Source organism: Lucilia sericata, unplaced genomic scaffold (assembly GCF_015586225.1).
Source record: "Lucilia sericata isolate MDLA Ls3-8-SP2 unplaced genomic scaffold, ASM1558622v1 Contig001385F_arrow, whole genome shotgun sequence".
NCBI lineage: Eukaryota > Metazoa > Arthropoda > Insecta > Diptera > Calliphoridae > Lucilia > Lucilia sericata.
In genome coordinates, this window is record NW_023995325.1 from 62,973 (window position 1) to 85,355 (window position 22,383).

The 22,383-nt window shown below is 31.6% G+C and overlaps 2 protein-coding genes across 2 annotated transcripts; both read left to right on the top strand.

The window, feature by feature from the left end:
- Nucleotides 1–7,717: 7,717 nt before the first annotated feature.
- On the top strand, nucleotides 7,718–21,939 carry LOC119611181 (cytochrome b561 domain-containing protein 2-like). Its single transcript, XM_037966680.1, has 4 exons — nucleotides 7,718–7,838; nucleotides 19,377–19,758; nucleotides 21,118–21,310; nucleotides 21,377–21,939. The coding sequence occupies exons 2-4, from the start codon at nucleotides 19,384–19,386 to the stop codon at nucleotides 21,691–21,693; spliced, it is 885 nt and encodes a 294-aa protein (XP_037822608.1). The 5' UTR covers nucleotides 7,718–7,838; nucleotides 19,377–19,383; the 3' UTR covers nucleotides 21,694–21,939.
- LOC119611178 (cytochrome b561 domain-containing protein 2-like) lies at nucleotides 12,666–14,617 on the top strand. Its single transcript, XM_037966675.1, has 3 exons — nucleotides 12,666–12,900; nucleotides 14,034–14,226; nucleotides 14,292–14,617. The coding sequence occupies exons 1-3, from the start codon at nucleotides 12,712–12,714 to the stop codon at nucleotides 14,615–14,617; spliced, it is 708 nt and encodes a 235-aa protein (XP_037822603.1). The 5' UTR covers nucleotides 12,666–12,711.
- Nucleotides 21,940–22,383: the final 444 nt, after the last annotated feature.

A 22,383-nucleotide genomic window follows, 5' to 3' on the forward strand; every position in this document is an offset into this window, starting at 1 on the left:
TAGACTATAGACTAGACTATAGACTAGACTATAGACTAGACTATAGACTAGACTATAGACTAGACTATAGACTAGACTATAGACTAGACTATAGACTAGACTATAGACTAGACTATAGACTAGACTATAGACTAGACTATAGACTAGACTATAGACTAGACTATAGACTAGACTATAGACTAGACTATAGACTAGACTATAGACTAGACTATAGACTAGACTATAGACTAGACTATAGACTAGACTATAGACTAGACTATAGACTAGACTATAGACTAGACTATAGACTAGACTATAGACTAGACTATAGACTAGACTATAGACTAGACTATAGACTAGACTATAGACTAGACTAGACTAGACTATAGACTAGACTATAGACTAGACTATAGACTAGACTATAGACTAGACTATAGACTAGACTATAGACTAGACTATAGACTAGACTATAGACTAGACTATAGACTAGACTATAGACTAGACTATAGACTAGACTATAGACTAGACTATAGACTAGACTATAGACTAGACTATAGACTAGACTATAGACTAGACTAGACTATAGACTAGACTATAGACTAGACTATAGACTAGACTAGACTATAGACTAGACTATAGACTAGACTATAGACTAGACTATAGACTAGACTATAGACTAGACTATAGACTAGACTATAGACTAGACTATAGACTAGACTATAGACTAGACTATGGACTAGACTATAGACTAGACTATAGACTAGACTATAGACTAGACTATAGACTAGACTATAGGACTAGACTATAGACTAGACTATAGACTAGACTATAGACTAGACTATAGACTAGACTATAGAATAGACTATAGACTAGACTATAGACTAGACTATAGGCTAGACTATAGACTAGACTATAGACTAGACTATAGACTAGACTATAGACTAGACTATAGACTAGACTATAGACTAGACTATAGACTAGACTATAGACTAGACTATAGACTAGACTATAGACTAGACTATAGACTAGACTATAGACTAGACTATAGACTAGACTATAGACTAGACTATAGACTAGACTATAGACTAGACTATAGACTAGACTATAGACTAGACTATAGACTAGACTATAGACTAGACTATAGACTAGACTATAGACTAGACTATAGACTAGACTATAGACTAGACTATAGACTAGACTATAGACTAGACTATAGACTAGACTATAGACTAGACTATAGACTAGACTATAGACTAGACTATAGACTAGACTATAGACTACTATAGACTAGACTATAGACTAGACTAGACTAGACTATAGACTAGACGTTCGACTAGACTTTCGACTAGACTTTCGACTAGACTATAGACTAGACTATATTCTAGAATATATCGTCCAGACTAAGAACTAGATTATATACCGGAATATATACTAAATTAAGGAATATAGACTGAACATAGTCCACTAAAGTCCACATTATAGACAAGGCTCTAGTCCGGACTATAGACTGGAGTATAATCCAGACTATAGTCCAGACTAAAGGCTATATTATAGACCAGAATATAGACTTGGCCATAGTCCTGACTATAGAATATATAGTCCAAACTATTTACTAACAATAGACTACACTAAAGCCTAGGCTATAGACTAGACTATAGACAAGACTATAGACTATATTGTAGTCCAGAATTTACGCTAGACTATAGACTATAATGTAGTCCTGGTTTGACAAGCTATAGACTATACTATAGTCCAGAATATAGACAAAACAATAGTCCATAGTAAAGACTATCGATCATTTTCGTAATCAATCGGTTGATGAAATTTTCTTTACAACATTTTTCATATATCGATCGTCAAAGATTCTCTACAGATTGTTTTTCATTCAGCGATCATTAACAATTGTCTATTAGAAATTTTCTAGTTAACTGATCGTTTCGTTGATCAGTGATCAGTAGAATATACTATAGAAATGTTTATCTCTTAATAATCTGTTTAGGGAACGATCGTTTCCTCGATCAGCAAAATTTCCTAGATTTTTTTTAGCTTAAACAAACGAGTATGGTTTATAATATAATTTTTTTAATTGAACGTTTAAGTTATCGACAATTTAGTTTTTAACACCTTCAAAATGTTAACTCATTTGTAAAGAAAAGTTTTGATAAGGCTGATTAAAATTCTTTTAATTGTTATTATATGTATTACAAGTTATTGAACCATTAAATTGATTATTTATTTAAACAAAATTACAAACTTTTTTGATTTAATAAATATTGTTAATGATTTATTATCATACGATACTTAATTAGTATTTTATTTTTTTGTAATTTTATTAGTCATAAGATATTCAAACGAAACCGTAAGGGGCTGGCAAATTCTGAACCGCAAAAATATAAAACAATGACTTTAAAGTTTAAACTACATACATAAATATTGAAAAACACAAAAAAAAGTAAAAGTATATTGGCGATCATTGCCAAATAATAATAAAAAAACGATAAACAATTAAATAAACTTCAAGTTGAAAAAAACGTTACAAAAATGTTTAAATTTTCTGATATACTATAAGTAATTAGGAAACACCTGTCTATATATAAATTGTTATAATTATAACATAAATATTTAAATAAGTTACGTTAGGTTAAAATTATGGTTTTGATTTTTGTTCTATTTTAAAACAATTTTCATTCCAAAACGTTTCCAAACAAAAAGTATTAGTTAATGTTGGTGAAACGAAGTTTTATCGTAAAACTTGAAGGTAAATTTAAAAGTTCAATAGAACTTTTGATACTTTATAAAGAAATGTACTAATGGTTTTATATTCTATAGTCTGCACTATTATTTTGTCTATGGTCAGGACTATAGTCTGCACTAACTATTATCTAGTCCATGATCTGGACTAGATTATTGTCTAGTCTACTGTCTGCACTATAGTCTAGGACATAGTCTGAACTATAGCCTAGTCTATAGTGTGAACTATAGTCTGGACTATAGTCTAGTCTATAGTTTGGACTATAGTGTAGTATAAAGTCCGGATCAGTCTATAGACTATAGATCTAGTTCTAGTCTAGAACTATAGTCTAGTGACAAGACTATAGTTCAGACGATAGGCTAGACGATAGTAAAGTCTATAGACTAGGCTATAATCCACTATAGAGTAGCTCAGACTATAGACTAGTCTAGTCTGAACTATAGTCTAGTCTATAGTCTGAACTATAGTCTGACTACAGCCTCTTCTATGTTCTGGACTAGTCTACTCTTTAGTCTCGACTATAGTGCAGTATATGGTCTGTACTAGTCTGAACTATTGTCTATTCTATAGTTTTAACTATAGTCTGGTCTATAGACTAGTCTATAGTCTGGTCTATAGTCTAGTCTATAGTCCGGTCTATAGTCTAGTCTATAGTCTGGTCTACAGTCTAGTCTATAGTCTGGTCTATAGTCTAGTCTATAGTCTGGTCTATAGTCTAGTCTACAGTCTAGTCTAGTGCAGTCTATAGTATAGTCTATAGTCTAGTCCATAGTCTAGTCTATAGTCTAGTCTATAGTCTAGTCTATAGTCTAGTCTATAGTGTAGTCTATAGTCTAGTCTATAGTCTAGTCTATAGTCTAGTCTATTCTAGTCTAGTCTAGTCTATAGTCTAGTCTATAGTCTAGTCTAGTCTATAGTCTAGTCTATAGTCTAGTCTATAGTCTAGTCTATAGTCTAGTCTAGTCTATAGTCTAGTCTAGTCTATAGTCTAGTCTATAGTCTAGTCTATAGTCTAGTCTATAGTCTAGTCTAGTCTATAGTCTAGTCTATAGTCTAGTCTATAGTCTAGTCTATAGTGTAGTCTATAGTCCAGTCTATAGTCTAGTCTATAGTCTAGTCTATAGTCTAGTCTATAGTCTAGTCTATAGTCTATAGTCTAGTCTATAGTCTAGTCTATAGTCTAGTCTATAGTCTAGTCTATAGTCTAGTCTATAGTCTAGTCTATAGTCTAGTCTATAGTCTAGTCTATAGTCTAGTCTATAGTCTAGTCTATAGTCTAGTCTATAGTCTAGTCTATAGTCTAGTCTATAGTCTAGTCTATAGTCTAGTCTATAGTCTAGTCTATAGTCTAGTCTATAGTCTAGTCTATAGTCTAGTCTATAGTATAGTCTATAGTGTAGTCTATAGTCTAGTCTATAGTCTAGTCGATCTCTAAAATTCAACTTCCTTTTCATTTATTAACAATTGTATAATACTGCAACAATTATTTAGTATATAGTTATTAAATAAACCTTTTATTGCCAGTTCCATTATGGCCTTCAGTGTTTCTATTCTTTTACCCTCAAACAGAAGGTTCTCTGAACTTCAAAACTGATATCTATCTGTATCTAGTCATTGTTCTGCCATGTTTGCTAAAACGTCATAATTTCTAATGTATTATTAAAATAATGGTTTGTTATAAATATTTTGGCTTAAAAAAGCTTTCGAAAATAATACATTATAACATGTAAGTAATTCTTATCAATTGTACGTGATGTTAGTAGAACAAAACATATCGATAAAAATGTTTAAACACTTTAAAATTATAATAGAATTGACTATTCTGGTTAGCTTTTTTTATTTGTTGAAAATCTAATAATATTCTTAAGTTCATATTTCAATAGAAAAAATGTTTGTGCATATTTTTATGAAAAAAAAAAAACTTATCTATAGATTTGCCTAGTAACTAGACTATAGACTAGACTATAGACCAGACTATAGACCAGACTATAGACTAGACTATAGACTAGACTATAGACTAGACTATAGACTAGACTATAGACTAGACTATAGACTAGACTATAGACTAGACTATAGACTAGACTATAGACTAGACTATAGAATAGACTATAGACTAGACTATAGACTAGACTATAGACTAGACTATAGACTAGACTATAGACTAGACTATAGACTAGACTATAGACTAGACTATAGACTAGACTATAGACTAGACTATAGACTAGACTATAGACTAGACTATAGACTAGACTATAGACTAGACTATAGACTAGACTATAGACTAGACTATAGACTAGACTATAGACTAGACTATAGACTAGACTATAGACTAGACTATAGACTAGACTATAGACTAGACTATAGACTAGACCTATAGACTAGACTATAGACTAGACTATAGACTAGACTATAGACTTAGACTATAGACTAGGCTATAGACTAGACTATAGACTAGACTATAGACTAGACGATGACTACTATAGACTAGACAGAACTAGACTATAGACTAGACTATAGACTAGACTAGAGACTAGACTATAGACTAGACAATACTAGACTATAGACTAGACTATAGACTACTATGACATACTATAGAACTAGACTATAGACTATACTATAGACTAGAACTATAGACCTAGACTATAGACTAGACTATAACGAGACTATAGACTAGACTATAGACTAGACCGATAGACCTAGACTATAGACTAGACTATAGACTGAGACTATAGACACAGACTATAGACTAGACTATAAGACTAGACTATAGACTAGACTATAGACTATAGACTAGACTAGACTAGACTATAGGACTAAGACTAGATGACTTAGACTAGAAGGACTAGACTATAGACCTAGACTATAGACTAGACTAACGAACTAATGACTAGACTATAGACTAGACTATAGACTAGACTATAGACTAGACTATAGACTAGACTATAATAGACTAGACACAGACTATAGACTAGAACTATAGAATAGACTACTAGACTAGACTATAGACTAGACTATGGACTAGACTATGGACTAGACTATGGACTAGACTATAGACTAGACTATAGACTAGACTATAGACTAGACTATAAACTAGACTATAAACTAGACTATAGACTAGACCAGACTATAGACTAGACCAGACTATAGACTAGACTATAGACTAGACCAGACTATAGACTAGACTATAGACTAGACCAGACTATAGACTAGACCAGACTATAGACTAGACCAGACTATAGACTAGACTATAGACTAGACTATAGACTAGACTATAGACTAGACTATAGACTAGACTATAGACTAGACTATAGACTAGACTATAGACTATACTATAGGCTAGACTATAGACTAGGCTATAGACTAGACTATAGACTAGACTATAGACTAGACTATAGACTAGACTATAGACTAGACTATAGACTAGACTATAGACTAGACTATAGAGTAGACTATAGACTAGACTATAGACTAGACTATAGACTAGACTATGGACTAGACCAGACTATAGACTAGACTATAGACTAGATTATAGACTAGACTATAGACTAGAATATAGAGAGGACTATAGACTAGACTATAGAGTAGACTATAGACTAGACTATAGACTAGACTATAGACTAGACTATAGACTAGACTATAGACTAGATTATAGACTAGACTATAGACTAGACTATAGACTAGACTATAGACTAGACTATTGACTAGACTATAGACTAGACTATAGACTAGACTATAGACTAGACTATAGACTAGACTATAGACTAGACTATAGACTAGACTATAGACTAGACTATAGACTAGACTATAGACTAGACTATAGACTAGACTATAGACTAGACTATAGACTAGACTATAGACTAGACTATAGACTAGACTATAGACTAGACTATAGACTAGACTATAGACTAGACTATAGACTAGACTATAGACTAGACTATAGACTAGGCTATAGTCTAGACTATAGGCTAGACTAAAGACTAGACTATAGACTAGACTATAGACTATACTATACTATAGACAGGATTATAAACTGAACTATACACTAGACTAGATTGTAATCCAGACTATAGATTAGACTAGACTATGTACCACTCTATAGACAAGATTATTGTCCAGCCTGTATACATATATCAGATTAAAGTTCAGATTATAGTCTACATAATATATCGATGTTTATTTAAATTTCATGCTACTGACATTTCTCTGCGTCTCCTATTGATTGTTGCACGATCTAAGATATAAGACTTCATTCAAACTGTTATGACTTTATTTTCAAATCACCTTTTGATTTTCAAAATTTTAAGGTCAATGTATGTATATGTAACCGAATAGCATTTTATAAAAACCACAAACTATTGTTTTGTCGCAAAAAAAAAAAATATAAAACGTAAAAATTTAAATAAAAAATAAAAATTAGTTTTTCATAGAATTCTACTATATACTCTGTGATCTGTTGAGAACGAATTAAAATACAGTTGTTTAAATATAAGAGAGTCTTATAATGTAATTTTGATAGATTAAAATACCCTCTAAGCTAATCTGAGAACTAATGGGCCCGTTATCAGTGTTATTTTATCGAAAAGTAGATCTGATTTTGAGTACTAGTAGATCAGTAAGTAGTTTATACAACCGGTTCTGAAAATTATATTATGTATGTACAGATTTTTTTGAGCCGATAGCAATTTAATCTCCTAAAAAATCGACCGTATGATTAGCCAATGTTCTAGAAAGCCAATGGTACATAAATTAGTCTTTCGTACCAACTTTTTGTACTACCAAATAGCCATCATCACAAGTCAATATTGCCCATCTGTTTGTTACAAATAAAACACTCTGGCTCTGAATTGCATTTCGATTAAAAGCATCTCTCAAAATTATCAAAATACAAAAACAAATAAAAACTGCATAAAAAAACTGGTACTTTTTTGCAAAAATACTAAATGAGCACAGATGTTTTTGCAATATATCAAATGTACAACAGTTTTATATTAGTATCAAGAATTAAAGGGTGTATTTCGTCGCTAAAGTGTTGTATTAAAATAAAGTCGTATTTAAATAAACAAATTTCCAAAGAAAATCCAAGTCTGATTAAGGAAAACAAAAAAAGGTTATAAATTTAAATGGTTATTTACATTATTATACTCTATATCGCAACGGGAAACCCCTTGAGAGTTTTTGATCAAAAAAGCAAAGTAAAACTGTATACAGTTCTAAGAATATACGATCTTGTGTTTTATGAAGAAATTTTATTTAAAATTACAATTCTCTGAAATAAAATTTTTTATTTGTTTATAAACTATTTAAAATAAGTTTTATTTTAAATAAAAATTCAAAAACCGGCTTAAGTTTAATTTCCGCCCAATTTTAAAATGTTGATGGAAACTTCAAAATTTCCGCCCAATTTTAAAATGTTGATGGAAACTTAAAAATTTGTGACTTGATCAATAATAATCATGCTTTCCTATAGTATATATACAGAAAAATTTTAAGATTAATATATCTACTACTCTTTCGGGAATCTGCTTTAATTAATTTAAACGAGTTAATTTATGTCTCAGAATTCAGACTAGTGCTGCTGTCTGCAAAGCGTTCTTCATATTCTCAATTGAGATTCTGAGAATAATGCCCGAGAACTCACAAAAAAACTTCTTATCAGATCAAAATGTTTTCAATAATTCTAGCTGTAGGATTCGTTATTCTAATCCTAAAGTTACACAAATTTACACAAGGACTGTTGAGGAACTGTTACAACAATAATCAACAGGAACTCGGGCTAGGTAGTTAGTTAGTTAGTTAGTTAGATAGATAGATAGATAGATAGATAGATAGATAGATAGATAGATAGATAGATAGATAGATAGATAGATAGATAGATAGATAGATAGATAGATAGATAGATAGATAGATAGATAGATAGATAGATAGATAGATAGATAGATAGATAGATAGATAGATAGATAGATAGATAGATAGATAGATAGATAGATAGATAGATAGATAGATAGATAGATAGATAGATAGATAGATAGATAGATAGATAGATAGATAGATAGATAGATAGATAGATAGATAGATAGATAGATAGATAGATAGATAGATAGATAGATAGATAGATAGATAGATAGATAGATAGATAGATAGATAGATAGATAGATAGATAGATAGATAGATAGATAGATAGATAGATAGATAGATAGATAGATAGATAGATAGATAGATAGATAGATAGATAGATAGATAGATAGATAGATAGATAGATAGATAGATAGATAGATAGATAGATAGATAGATAGATAGATAGATAGATAGATAGATAGATAGATAGATAGATAGATAGATAGATAGATAGATAGATAGATAGATAGATAGATAGATAGATAGATAGATAGATAGATAGATAGATAGATAGATAGATAGATAGATAGATAGATAGATAGATAGATAGATAGATAGATAGATAGATAGATAGATAGATAGATAGATAGATAGATAGATAGATAGATAGATAGATAGATAGATAGATAGATAGATAGATAGATAGATAGATAGATAGATAGATAGATAGATAGATAGATAGATAGATAGATAGATAGATAGATAGATAGATAGATAGATAGATAGATAGATAGATAGATAGATAGATAGATAGATAGATAGATAGATAGATAGATAGATAGATAGATATATAGATAGATAGATAGATAGATAGATAGATAGATAGATAGATAGATAGATAGATAGATAGATAGATAGATAAATAGATAGATAGATAGATAGATAGATAGATAGATAGATAGATAGATAGATAGATAGATAAATAAATAAATAACTGGATTCGCAATTGTTATCAATTATGCGGTTTTTGTTATATATTTTAAGCGATAACTGCTGAGGGGATGTTGATTTCTTGACGCCTTTCAGGGCCTTCAAAGGTTACAAATGTGAGGGTCACAGGTAGGCTGTAGTAGTCAAACTGGCATAGAACCAACGGGCAATGTTGTACCCCTAAATCACAATTACTACTAACAATTCATACTTACAATCATTGAATATATATTCGGTATTTCTTTTTTTAATCCAAGACCAAAAACTTTTCAAGTCATGTTGTATTTTGCTCACATTTAATAGTAAAATATTTGGACCGGCAAGCACAATATTTTATAATCTAGTATTTAAATTATAAACAATTCCCACTTGCACGTTTTTATTATCAAATCTACGAAAATATCTTTTCACACATTTATCAACAGATTACAATAAAAAAAACTTTAAGAAATTAAAAGAACCACTAGACATTTTGATAAAAATCGGGTTTAAACAAAAACAATTAGGCCAAAATTAATAACAATAAAGGTACTTAAATACATTTAGCATTTAAGAACAACAATTAATTAATTGAGTTTATAAAAATTTGAAATCAAAACAAAAATAATTACTGTTTAGAAAACCCCAAAATGAAATCATTAAATAGCGCTAGCAGTTAGTTCCACTCGAACCGATTGAGGTAGCACAACGTAAATTATTCATTTTTACTCGGAACTGGGCTTCATTAGAGGTTTAAAAGAGAAAAAAAAAACAAAATTTTCTCAAAATGCCTTCCGATACTAGGCCCATTATTGAACCGCGTCCATTGCATGCTGTCATTTTCGATCGTTTAGAAGTTATACTTAATATAATTAATCAAATGTGTATTGGTTTTGTAACGATCTATATAAGTTGGATGTATCTGCGCACAGGACTAGCTGGTACCGGTCTACATGCTTGGCTAACAACAATAGGAGTGAGTGAAGAAATGACATACAAATCGTTAGACCGATTATAGTATAGACCACTGTATTGACTATAGTATCGTCTGTAGTGTAGGCCACAGTCTTGACTTTACTCTTGACTATAGTATAGACTTTTGTTTTGACTATAGTCTCGACTAAAGTATAGACAACAGTATTGACTATAGTATAGATCACATTCTTAACTATAGCCGAGACTATAGTATAGACCACAGTCTTGACTATAGTCGAGACTATAGTATAGACCACAGTCTTGACTATAGTCGAGACTATAGTATAGACCACAGTCTTGACTATAGTCGAGACTATAGTATAGACCACAGTCTTGACTATAGTCGTGACTATAGTATAGTCCACAGTCTTGACTATAGTCGAGACTATAGTATAGACCACAGTCTTGACTATAGTCGAGATTATAGTATAGACCACAGTCTTGACTATAGAGCACATTCTTAACTATAGCCGAGACTATAGTATAGACCACAGTCTTGACTATAGTCGAGACTATAGTATAGACCACAGTCTTGACTATAGTCGAGATAGTCGAGATAGATAGATAGATAGATAGATAGATAGATAGATAGATAGATAGATAGATAGATAGATAGATAGATAGATAGATAGATAGATAGATAGATAGATAGATAGATAGATAGATAGATAGATAGATAGATAGATAGATAGATAGATAGATAGATAGATAGATAGATAGATAGATAGATAGATAGATAGATAGATAGATAGATAGATAGATAGATAGATAGATAGATAGATAGATAGATAGATAGATAGATAGATAGATAGATAGATAGATAGATAGATAGATAGATAGATAGATAGATAGATAGATAGATAGATAGATAGATAGATAGATAGATAGATAGATAGATAGATAGATAGATAGATAGATAGATAGATAGATAGATAGATAGATAGATAGATAGATAGATAGATAGATAGATAGATAGATAGATAGATAGATAGATAGATAGATAGATAGATAGATAGATAGATAGATAGATAGATAGATAGATAGATAGATAGATAGATAGATAGATAGATAGATAGATAGATAGATAGATAGATAGATAGATAGATAGATAGATAGATAGATAGATAGATAGATAGATAGATAGATAGATAGATAGATAGATAGATAGATAGATAGATAGATAGATAGATAGATAGATAGATAGATAGATAGATAGATAGATAGATAGATAGATAGATAATAGATAGATAGATAGATAGATAGATAGATAGATAGATAGATAGATAGATAGATAGATAGATAGATAGATAGATAGATAGATAGATAGATAGATAGATAGATAGATAGATAGATAGATAGATAGATAGATAGATAGATAGATAGATAGATAGATAGATAGATAGATAGATAGATAGATAGATAGATAAATAAATAAATAACTGGATTCGCAATTGTTATCAATTATGCGGTTTTTGTTATATATTTTAAGCGATAACTGCTGAGGGGATGTTGATTTCTTGACGCCTTTCAGGGCCTTCAAAGGTTACAAATGTGAGGGTCACAGGTAGGCTGTAGTAGTCAAACTGGCATAGAACCAACGGGCAATGTTGTACCCCTAAATCACAATTACTACTAACAATTCATACTTACAATCATTGAATATATATTCGGTATTTCTTTTTTTAATCCAAGACCAAAAACTTTTCAAGTCATGTTGTATTTTGCTCACATTTAATAGTAAAATATTTGGACCGGCAAGCACAATATTTTATAATCTAGTATTTAAATTATAAACAATTCCCACTTGCACGTTTTTATTATCAAATCTACGAAAATATCTTTTCACACATTTATCAACAGATTACAATAAAAAAAACTTTAAGAAATTAAAAGAACCACTAGACATTTTGATAAAAATCGGGTTTAAACAAAAACAATTAGGCCAAAATTAATAACAATAAAGGTACTTAAATACATTTAGCATTTAAGAACAACAATTAATTAATTGAGTTTATAAAAATTTGAAATCAAAACAAAAATAATTACTGTTTAGAAAACCCCAAAATGAAATCATTAAATAGCGCTAGCAGTTAGTTCCACTCGAACCGATTGAGGTAGCACAACGTAAATTATTCATTTTTACTCGGAACTGGGCTTCATTAGAGGTTTAAAAGAGAAAAAAAAAACAAAATTTTCTCAAAATGCCTTCCGATACTACGCCCATTATTGAACCGCGTCCATTGCATGCTGTCATTTTCGATCGTTTAGAAGTTATACTTAATATAATTAATCAAATGTGTATTGGTTTTGTAACGATCTATATAAGTTGGATGTATCTGCGCACAGGACTAGCTGGTACCGGTCTACATGCTTGGCTAACAACAATAGGAGTGAGTGAAGAAATGACATACAAATCGTTAGACCGATTATAGTATAGACCACTGTATTGACTATAGTATCGTCTGTAGTGTAGGCCACAGTCTTGACTTTACTCTTGACTATAGTATAGACTTTTGTTTTGACTATAGTCTCGACTAAAGTATAGACAACAGTATTGACTATAGTATAGATCACATTCTTAACTATAGCCGAGACTATAGTATAGACCACAGTCTTGACTATAGTCGAGACTATAGTATAGACCACAGTCTTGACTATAGTCGAGACTATAGTATAGACCACAGTCTTGACTATAGTCGAGACTATAGTATAGACCACAGTCTTGACTATAGTCGTGACTATAGTATAGTCCACAGTCTTGACTATAGTCGAGACTATAGTATAGACCACAGTCTTGACTATAGTCGAGATTATAGTATAGACCACAGTCTTGACTATAGAGCACATTCTTAACTATAGCCGAGACTATAGTATAGACCACAGTCTTGACTATAGTCGAGACTATAGTATAGACCACAGTCTTGACTATAGTCGAGACTATAGTATAGACCACAGACTTGACTATAGTCTCGACTATAGTATAGACCACAGTCTTGACTATAGACGAGACTATAGTATAGACCAAAGTCTTGACTATAGTCGAGACTATAGTATAGACCAAAGTCTTGACTATAGGCGAGACTATAGTATAGACCACAGTCTTGACTAAAGTCGAGACTATAGTATAGACCAAAGTCTTGACTATAGTATAGACCACAGTCGTGACTATAGTCGAAACTATAGTATAGACCACAGTCGTGACTATAGTCGAAACTATAGTATAGACCACAGTCTTGACTATAGTCTAGAATATAGTATAGACCACAGTCTTGTATCTAGTATCGACTATAGTATAGACCACAGTCTTGACTATAGTCTTGTCTGCATTATAGATCACAGTCTTGACTATAGTCTCGTCTATAGTATAGATTACAGGCCTGCCTATAGTCTCGACTATAGTATAGATCACAGTTTTGTCTATAGTACAGACCCCAGTCATGACTATAGTCTCGATTAAAGTCATAATTATCCACAGAAATGTTGTTTGTCTTTAAATCAAAATTAATCAACCACAACTTTTCAGTTCTCCTTTCTTATGGCCGAAGCTATAATGTGTCATTACAATCAAAATGTTTTGACGTTAAGCTTTCGTCGCAACACAAAAACCCTCATACATTGGGTGCTACAAGTTTTGGGTGGAGGAATTGGCATTGCTGGTGTTCTCATCCAATTAATACATGACAAATTTGATCTGTTCAATGCTCATGCAAAATTAGGCAAATTTCGTGATAAACTTCTTGAAATTTTAAATACATTTTAATTGATTTCTTAACACTTTCAGGTTTTGCCGCTTTTATCTTGTGTTTAATTAGTTTCGTTACGGGTTTATCGGCCTTATTCTCCACCACTTTGAAACGATTTTTAAGTCCCCTGCTAAATAAAACTTTTCATAATATTTTGGGTATGAGTACATTTGTTGTCGCTCTAGTTGCCCAATATTATGGTTACAATACTCGATTATTTACACGTAATGTACCCTCAAATGATTTTGTTATATTAATGAAATGTTTGACATTAATATCGGCTGTTCTGACGTGTTTGGGTCCTTTAAAGACCTTGATTTATAAATTAAAAGATGTTATTAGTCAGTATAGAGAAAATTATTGAACTTTATATTTTTATTATATTATAATATCATAACGGTTCAGATTTCACTATATATTATATAAAGTCTGATTTATTTTATATTCTATGTATATATTTTATGTTATTTCACTTGTATTTTAATAAAATTCTACTAAAATTTAAAAAAAATCTTGTAAACTTATTATTACCTGGTAAAAACATTGATTAGTCAAGACTATAGTCAAGAATGGTTTATGCTATAATTGAGACTTTAGCCAAGAGTGTGGTCTATACTATAGTTGGAATTATAGTCAAGACTGTGGCCTATACTATAGTCGAGACTTTAGTCAAGTCTGTGGTCTATACTATAGTCGATACTTTAGGCAAGACTGTGGTCTATAAAATAGTCGAGACTATAGTCAAGACTTTGGTCTATACTATAGTTGAGATTGTGGTCTCTGATTGAGTCGTGATCATATTCGTGATATACTACAGTCTAAACTGTAGGTAAGACAGTGGTCTATACTAATAAAATAATTTAGCAATATTTCCCACTGGGCAATTAACACTTTATTAATAGTTTATTTTAACAAAAACAAATATGCATTTGCGGAGTAAAGCATGCAAACCTGCTAGTACCGTTTTCAGAATAAACGAGTACAGAGAGATTTCCGTAGATCAACTGCAACGAAACTGATCTCAAAATTTAACAAGAATTAAAGGGTGTATTTGAGTTTCAATGAGTAAAACGAGAGTATCAAGCAAAACTTTCAATAAAATATAAAAAACTCACAATAATTTCAAAGATTTTCAAACATGATTAAGCGAAATAAAAATGACAATAAAAACACAATGTTATTTCCCTACTACAGTAAAACCTAAATAAAATAAACTGCTAAGGATCAGTAAATATAGAAATAAAAGAAAATCATCAAATAAAGAATTTGTTAGTCTTTTTGTTGGTAAAATCATATTAAACCAAAATTGCTTATATCGTGGTTTTACTGTATTTGAAATAGGAAGGAACCCCCCATGTCTTCAAATCTTTTATATTCTTAGGATATGAAATAATATTTTTATTTGATTAAGAAAATTTAATTGTTTCTCTTGAATAAAGTTTGTTTATATTAATTTTCTTTAAAACAACTCATTAAGAAAGTGTTATACTGTTATACAGTTTTATATAACAAACTGGTTTAAACTTAATTTCCGGACTTTAAAATATTGTTTACAAAATTTATGCATGATTTGTTTATGCTTTGATTTAATTGTTTTAAATTATTTATTGTCATTGATATATTTTGTTTAAAAATAACTGTTGTAACTGTATATACATAACAGTTTAATGAAATTGAAAGAGTTAATGAACATTTTAAACTGAGCGGACTAGGGTGAATGGACCTAGCTGTAGACCTCAGTCTTTACTAAAGTCTCGACTGTAAACACTAGAGACCACAGTTTCACTACAGTCTTGACTTTTCTCTAGATTATAGTATAGACCACAGTTTTGCCTATATTCTCAAATATGGTTCAGTTCTAGTCCAGTTCTAGTTAAGTTCTAGTTCAGTTCTAGTTCAGTTCTAGTTCAGTTCTAGTTAAGTTCTAGTTAAGTTCTAGTTCAGTTCTAGTTCAGTTCTAGTTCAGTTCTAGTTCATTTCTAGTTCATTTCTAGTTCATTTCTAGTTCAGTTGTAGTTCAGTTCAGTTTTCAGTTCAGTTCAGTTCTGGTTCAGTTCTAGTTCAGTGTTGTTCAGTTCAGTAGTTGTAGTTCAGTTCTAGTTCAGTTCTAGTTCAGTTGTAGTTCAGTTCTAGTTCAGTTCTAGTTTCAGTTAGTTAGTTCAGTTGTCTAGTTCAGTTCTAGTTCAGTTCTAGTTCAGTTCTAGTTCAGTTCTAGTTCAGGTTCTAGTTTCAGTTCTGTTCAGTTCAGTTCAGTTCTAGTTCAGTTCAGTTCAGTTTAGAGTCAGTTCTAGTTCAGATCTAGTTCAGTTCTAGTTCAGTTCTAGGTCAGTTCTAGGTCAGTTCTAGTTCAGTTCTAGTTCAGTTCTAGTTCAGTTCTAGTTCAGTTCTAGTTCAGTTCTAGTTCAGTTCTAGTTCAGTTCTAGTTCAGTTCTAGTCAGTTCTAGTTCAGTTCTAGTTCAGTTCTAGGTCAGTTCTAGGTCAGTTCTAGTTCAGTTCTAGTTCAGTTCTAGTTCAGTTCTAGTTCAGTTCTAGTTCAGTCTAGTTCAGTTCTGGTTCAGTTCTGGTTCAGTTCAGTTCAGTTCTAGTTCATTCTAGTTCAGTTCTAGTTCAGTTCTAGTTTCAGTTCTAGTTCAGTTCTAGTTCAGTTCTAGTTCAGTTCTAGTTCAGTTCTAGTTCAGTTCTAGTTCAGTTCTAGTTCAGTTCTAGTTCAGTTCTAGTTCAGTTCTAGTTCAGTTCTAGTTCAGTTCTAGTTCAGTTCTAGTTCGATCTAGTTTCAGTTCTAGTTCAGTTCTAGGTCAGTTCTAGGTCAGTTCTAGTTCAGTTCTAGTTCTAGTTCTAGTTCATTCTAGTTCAGTTCTAGTTCAGTTCTAGTTCAGTTCTAGTTCAGTTCTAGTTTAGTTCATAGTTCAGTTCTAGTTCAGTTCTAGTTCAGATCTAGTTCAGTTCTAGGTCAGTTCTAGGTCAGTTCTAGTTCAGTTCTAGTTCAGTTCTAGTTCAGTTCTAGTTCAGTTCTAGTTCAGTTCTAGTTCAGTTCTAGTTCAGTTCTAGTTCAGTTCTGGTTCAGTTCTGGTTCAGTTCTAGTTCAGTTCTAGTTCAGTTCTAGTTCAGTTCTAGTTCAGTTCTAGTTCAGTTCTAGTTCAGTTCTAGTTCAGTTCTAGTTCAGTTCTAGTTCAGTTCTAGTTCAGTTCTAGTTCAGTTCTAGTTCAGTTCTAGTTCAGTTCTAGTTCAGTTCTAGTTCAGTTCTAGTTCAGTTCTAGTTCAGTTCTAGTTCAGTTCTAGTTCAGTTCTAGTTCAGTTCTAGTTCAGTTCTAGTTCAGTTCTAGTTCAGTTCTAGTTCAGTTCTAGTTCAGTTCTAGTTCAGTTCTAGTTCAGTTCTAGTTCAGTTCTAGTTCAGTTCTAGTTCAGTTCTAGTTCAGTTCTAGTTCAGTTCTAGTTCAGTTCTAGTTCGGTTCTAGTTCAGTTCTAGTCAGTTCTAATTCAGTTCTAGTTCAGTTCTAGTTCAGTTCTAGTTCAGTTCTAGTTCAGTTCTAGTTCAGTTCTAGTTCAGTTCTAAGTTCAGTTCTAATTCAGTTCTAGTTCAGTTCTAGTTCAGTTTCTAGTTCAGTTCTAGTTCAGGTTCTAGTTCAAGTTCTAGTTCAGGTTCTACTTCAGTTCTAGTCAGTTCTAGTTCAGTTCTAGTTCAGTTCTAGTTCAGTTCTAGTTAGTTCTAGTTCAGTTCTAGTTCGTTCTAGTTCAGTTCTAGTTCAGTTCTAGTTCAGTTCTAGTTCAGTTCTAGTTCAGTTCTAGTTCAGTTCTAGTTCAGTTCTAGTTCCAGTTCTAGTTCGTAGTCAGTTCTAGTTCAGTTCTAGTTCAGTTCTAGTTCAGTTCTAGTTCAGTTCTAGTTCAGTTCTAGTTCAGTTCTAGTTCAGTTCTAGTTCAGTTCTAGTTCAGTTCTGTTCTAGTTCAGTTCTAGTTTCAGTTCTAGTTCAGTTCTAGTTCAGTTGTAGTTCAGTTCTAGTTCAGTTCTAGTTTAGTTCTAGTTCAGTTCTAGTTCAGTTCTAGTTCAGTTCTAGTTCAGTTCTAGTTCAGTTCTAGTTCGGTTCTAGTTCAATTCTAGTTCAGTTCTAGTTCAGTTCTAGTTCAGTTCTAGTTCAGTTCTAGTTCAGTTCTAGTTCAGTTCTAGTTCAGTTCTAGTTCAGTTCTAGTTCAGTTCTAGTTCAGTTCTAGTTCAGTTCTAGTTCAATTCTAGTTCAGTTCTAGTTCAGTTGTAGTTCAATTGTAGTTCAGCTCTAGTTCAGTTCTAGTTCTAGTTCAGTTCAGTTCTAGTTCAGTTCTAGTTCAGTTCTAGTTCAGTTCTAGTTCAGTTCTAGTTCAGTTCTAGTTCTAGTTCAGTTCCAGTTCAGTTCCAGTTCTGTTCTAGTTCAGTCCTAGTTCAATTCTAGTTCAGTTCTAGTACAGTTCTAGTTTTGTTTTAGTTCAGTTCTAGTTCTGATCTAGTTCTATTTTAGATCAATATTATTAAATTATTTACTGATCAATTTATATATCTTTCCATTATTAATAACTTTAGTCCCCGTTTCACTTCTCAATTATTAAAATCATTTAAATTTTAGACCTTATTAAATTTGTCTTAAAGATTAGCACCTATTCAGCATCTCAAATAATGTCTCGTCTAGTGGGACTTTTCGAACTTTCATATCAGATATTAATATGTTTTAGTAGTAGTTGAAATGGTTCATTTATTTTCAAAACTTTTGATAATAATAAACCCAAAAACAATTTCATATTGTCTGGTGTTAATAGGCCTAACTATAACTAGTAGTTGCTTAAGTTTTTCAAATAAATTTGTTATGTTTTGTAAATTAAATATTTAAATAATAAACAATTATACTCCGAAACATGCTTTTTTATTATCAAAGCATATTTTTCTGCTTTTCCCCCTGCGGGGTTTCATCCCTAGCTTAAAATAAAAAACCTTTAACGAAATTTATTTTAACAACAAAATAGACACATTGATAAGAGAACTTTTTGTGCAAACACAATTACGCCAAGAGACAAACAATAACAATTTTAAATATATACAATTAAATTAAAATAACAGCAAAGAAAAACTCTGTGTATTTTTTTTTTTTTTTCAAATTTAGCCTTAACATGGAATCATTGAATTCTACAACTTGCAGTACCATACGAACCGATTACGGCAGCACAACGTTAAAAATTTCAATTGGTAAAAATTCGGAGAACTCGGACAACGCTATAACTACCTCTACCACCTCTTACGCCATTGGATATCAGAGTTTACCTTATACATCGTCTACGAATTTATATGCCAAATCGCGTTTTTCCAAAATGTCTATGGATACGATGCCGAATAGTGAATCACGCCAAATAATGCAACGTTTGGAATATTTCCTAAATGTTTTGAATCAAATTTGCATTGGTTTTGTAACGATTTATATGAGTTGGTTGTGTTTGCGCACGGGATTAGCTGGCACGGGTTTGCATGCATGGCTGGTGACAATTGGAGTAAGTAATCGGGAAAAAAGGTTTAGTGAAAGATAATTGAAACCAATCATTAGTAGTTCTCCTCATCTAAATCAAAGACTTCTAGACCAGCTTTAGCTGTAAATATTGCTCAGTTCTAGTTCAGTTCTAGTTCAGTTCTAGTTCAGTTCTAGTTCAGTTCTAGTTCAGTTCTAGTTCAGTTCTAGTTCAGTTCTAGTTTAGTTCTAGTTCAGTTCTAGTTCAGTTCTAGTTCAGTTCTATTTCAGTTCTAGTTCAGCTCTAGTTCAGTTCTAGTTCAGTTCTAGTTCAGTTCTAGTTCAGTTCTAGTTCAGTTCTAGTTCAGTTCTAGTTCAGTTCTAGTTCAGTTCTAGTTCAGTTCTAGTTCAGTTCTAGTTCAGTTCTAGTTCAGTTCTAGTTCAGTTCTAGTTCTAGTTCAGTTCAGTTCTAGTTTAGTTCTAGTTCAATTCAAGCTCAGTTCTAGTTCAGTTCTAGTTCAGTTCTTGTTCAGTTCTAGTTCAGTTCTAGTTCAGTTCTAGTTCAGTTCTAGTTCAGTTCTAGTTCAGTTCTAGTTCAGTTCTAGTTCAGTTCTAGTTCAGTTCTAGTTTAGTTCTAGTTCAGTTCTAGTTCAGTTCTAGTTCAGTTCTAGTTCAGTTCTAGTTCAGTTCTAGTTCAGTTCTAGTTCAGTTCTAGTTCAGTTTTAGTTCAGTTCTAGTTCAGTTCTAGTTCAGTTCTAGTCCAGTTCTAGTCCAGTTCTAGTTCAGTTCTAGTTCAGTTCTAGTTCAGTTCTAGTTCAGTTCTAGTTCAGTTCTAGTTCAGTTCTAGTTCAGTTCTAGTTCAGTTCTAGTTCAGTTCTAGTTCAGTTCTAGATCAGTTCTAGATCAGTTCTAGTTCAGTTCTAGTTCAGTTCTAGTTCAGTTCTAGTTCAGTTCTAGTTCAGTTGTAGTTCAGTTCTATTTCAGTTCTAGTTCAGTTCTAGTTCAATTCAAGTTCAGTTCTAGTTCAGTTCTAGTTCAGTTCAAGTTCAGTTCTAGTTCAGTTCTAGTTCAATTCAAGTTCAGTTCTAGTTCAGTTCTAGTTCAGTTCTAGTTCAGTTCTAGTTCAGTTCTAGTTCAGTTCTAGTTCAGTTCTAGTTCAATTCTAGTTCAGTTCTAGTTCAGTTCTAGTTCAGTTCTAGTTCAGTTCTAGTTCCAGTTCAATTCTGATTAGAGAAAATGTGTATTAGGCTGTATGATAAATGCAAGTGTCAGACGTCTCTTGATGAATTATTCAAAGCTAACAATTGCTTTCAGGGGAAAGGAACTTTTGGGGAAACCCAAAGTTTTCACCTCTCTTATCAATTTCTTTATAAATAAAACCAATCCCAAATACAACTTATTGCAGTTCTCTTTCCTAATGGCTGAAGCTATAATGTGTCATTACAACCACAACGTTTTGACCTTTAACTATAGAAGAAGTACCAAAACTACTATTCACTGGGTGCTACAAGTATTGGGAGGTGGTTGTGGCATTGCTGGCGTTCTTATCAAATGTATACAGAAACATTTTTCTTTGCACTCAATACATGGGAAATTAGGTAAGGCATTATATGAGTTTTTCTAAAATAATAAATTATTTTACCAATTGCTTTATTTCTTTTTAGGTTTTGCCGCCTTTATTTTATGCTGCATTAGTTTTGCCTCCGGTTTGAGTGCATTATTTTCTACAAGATTTAAGAAACTTTTAAGTCCCTTACTAAATAAAACTTTTCATAACGTCTTGGGTATTGGTACCTTTGTGGTGGCTTTATCTGCTCAATATTATGGCTATGAAACCGGTTTCTTTTCTCGCAAAGCTCCTTCCGCTGATTTTATTATATTAATGAAATGTTTAACCTTAATATCATTGATATTATCCTGTATAGGTGCCTTAAAGGCCCTCTATCATAAATCAACGAATATTGTGAGACATTATAGTTAGAAGATCTTAATGTTATTTATAATTATGTATAAACATATTAGTTAATTTTTATATATTTATATATTTTGTTATATAGTTGTATATATCACCATTCAGATTTTAGTATATATTCCATAAAGTCTGATTTTTGCTGCATATTTAACCTAAAAATTCATTCGTAGAATTTTAAATGCATTCCAATATTGAATTTTAATCTATTATTTGTAAATAAACATATTTAAATAAAATATTTTATAAATTGCGAAATGTTTATAGATCAGAAATAGATCCACACAACTTGAACTAAACTAGAAATGAACTAGAACTGAACTTGAAGGGAAATAGAACTGAACTGAACTAGAACTGAACCTGAACTAGAACTGAACTAGAACTGAACTAGAACTGAACTAGAACTGAACTAGAACTGAACTAGAACTAAACTAGAACTGAACTAGAACTGAACTAGAACTGAAATACAACTGAACTAGAACTGAACTAGAAATGAACTAGAACTGAACTAGAACTAAACTAGAACTGAACTAGAACAGAACTAGAACTGAACTAGAAATGAACTAGAACTGAACTAGAACTGAACTAGAACTGAACTAGAACTGAACTAGAACTGAACTAGAACTGAACTAGAACTGAACTAGAACTGAACTAGAACTGAACTAGAACTGAACTAGAACTGAACTAGAACTGAACTAGAAC

What these genes read in the sequence shown, in the direction of transcription:
- LOC119611178 (XM_037966675.1), top strand. Translation starts at nt 12,712, where the DNA reads ATGCCTTCCGATACTACGCCCATTATTGAACCGCGTCCATTGCATGCT. An exon ending in CTTGGCTAACAACAATAGGA is followed by an intron (nt 12,901 to 14,033) that starts GTGAGTGAAGAA and finishes ACAACTTTTCAG; the next exon opens with TTCTCCTTTCTTATGGCCGA. An exon ending in CAATGCTCATGCAAAATTAG is followed by an intron (nt 14,227 to 14,291) that starts GCAAATTTCGTG and finishes TAACACTTTCAG; the next exon opens with GTTTTGCCGCTTTTATCTTG.
- LOC119611181 (XM_037966680.1), top strand. Translation starts at nt 19,384, where the DNA reads ATGGAATCATTGAATTCTACAACTTGCAGTACCATACGAACCGATTAC. An exon ending in CATGGCTGGTGACAATTGGA is followed by an intron (nt 19,759 to 21,117) that starts GTAAGTAATCGG and finishes AACTTATTGCAG; the next exon opens with TTCTCTTTCCTAATGGCTGA. An exon ending in CTCAATACATGGGAAATTAG is followed by an intron (nt 21,311 to 21,376) that starts GTAAGGCATTAT and finishes ATTTCTTTTTAG; the next exon opens with GTTTTGCCGCCTTTATTTTA.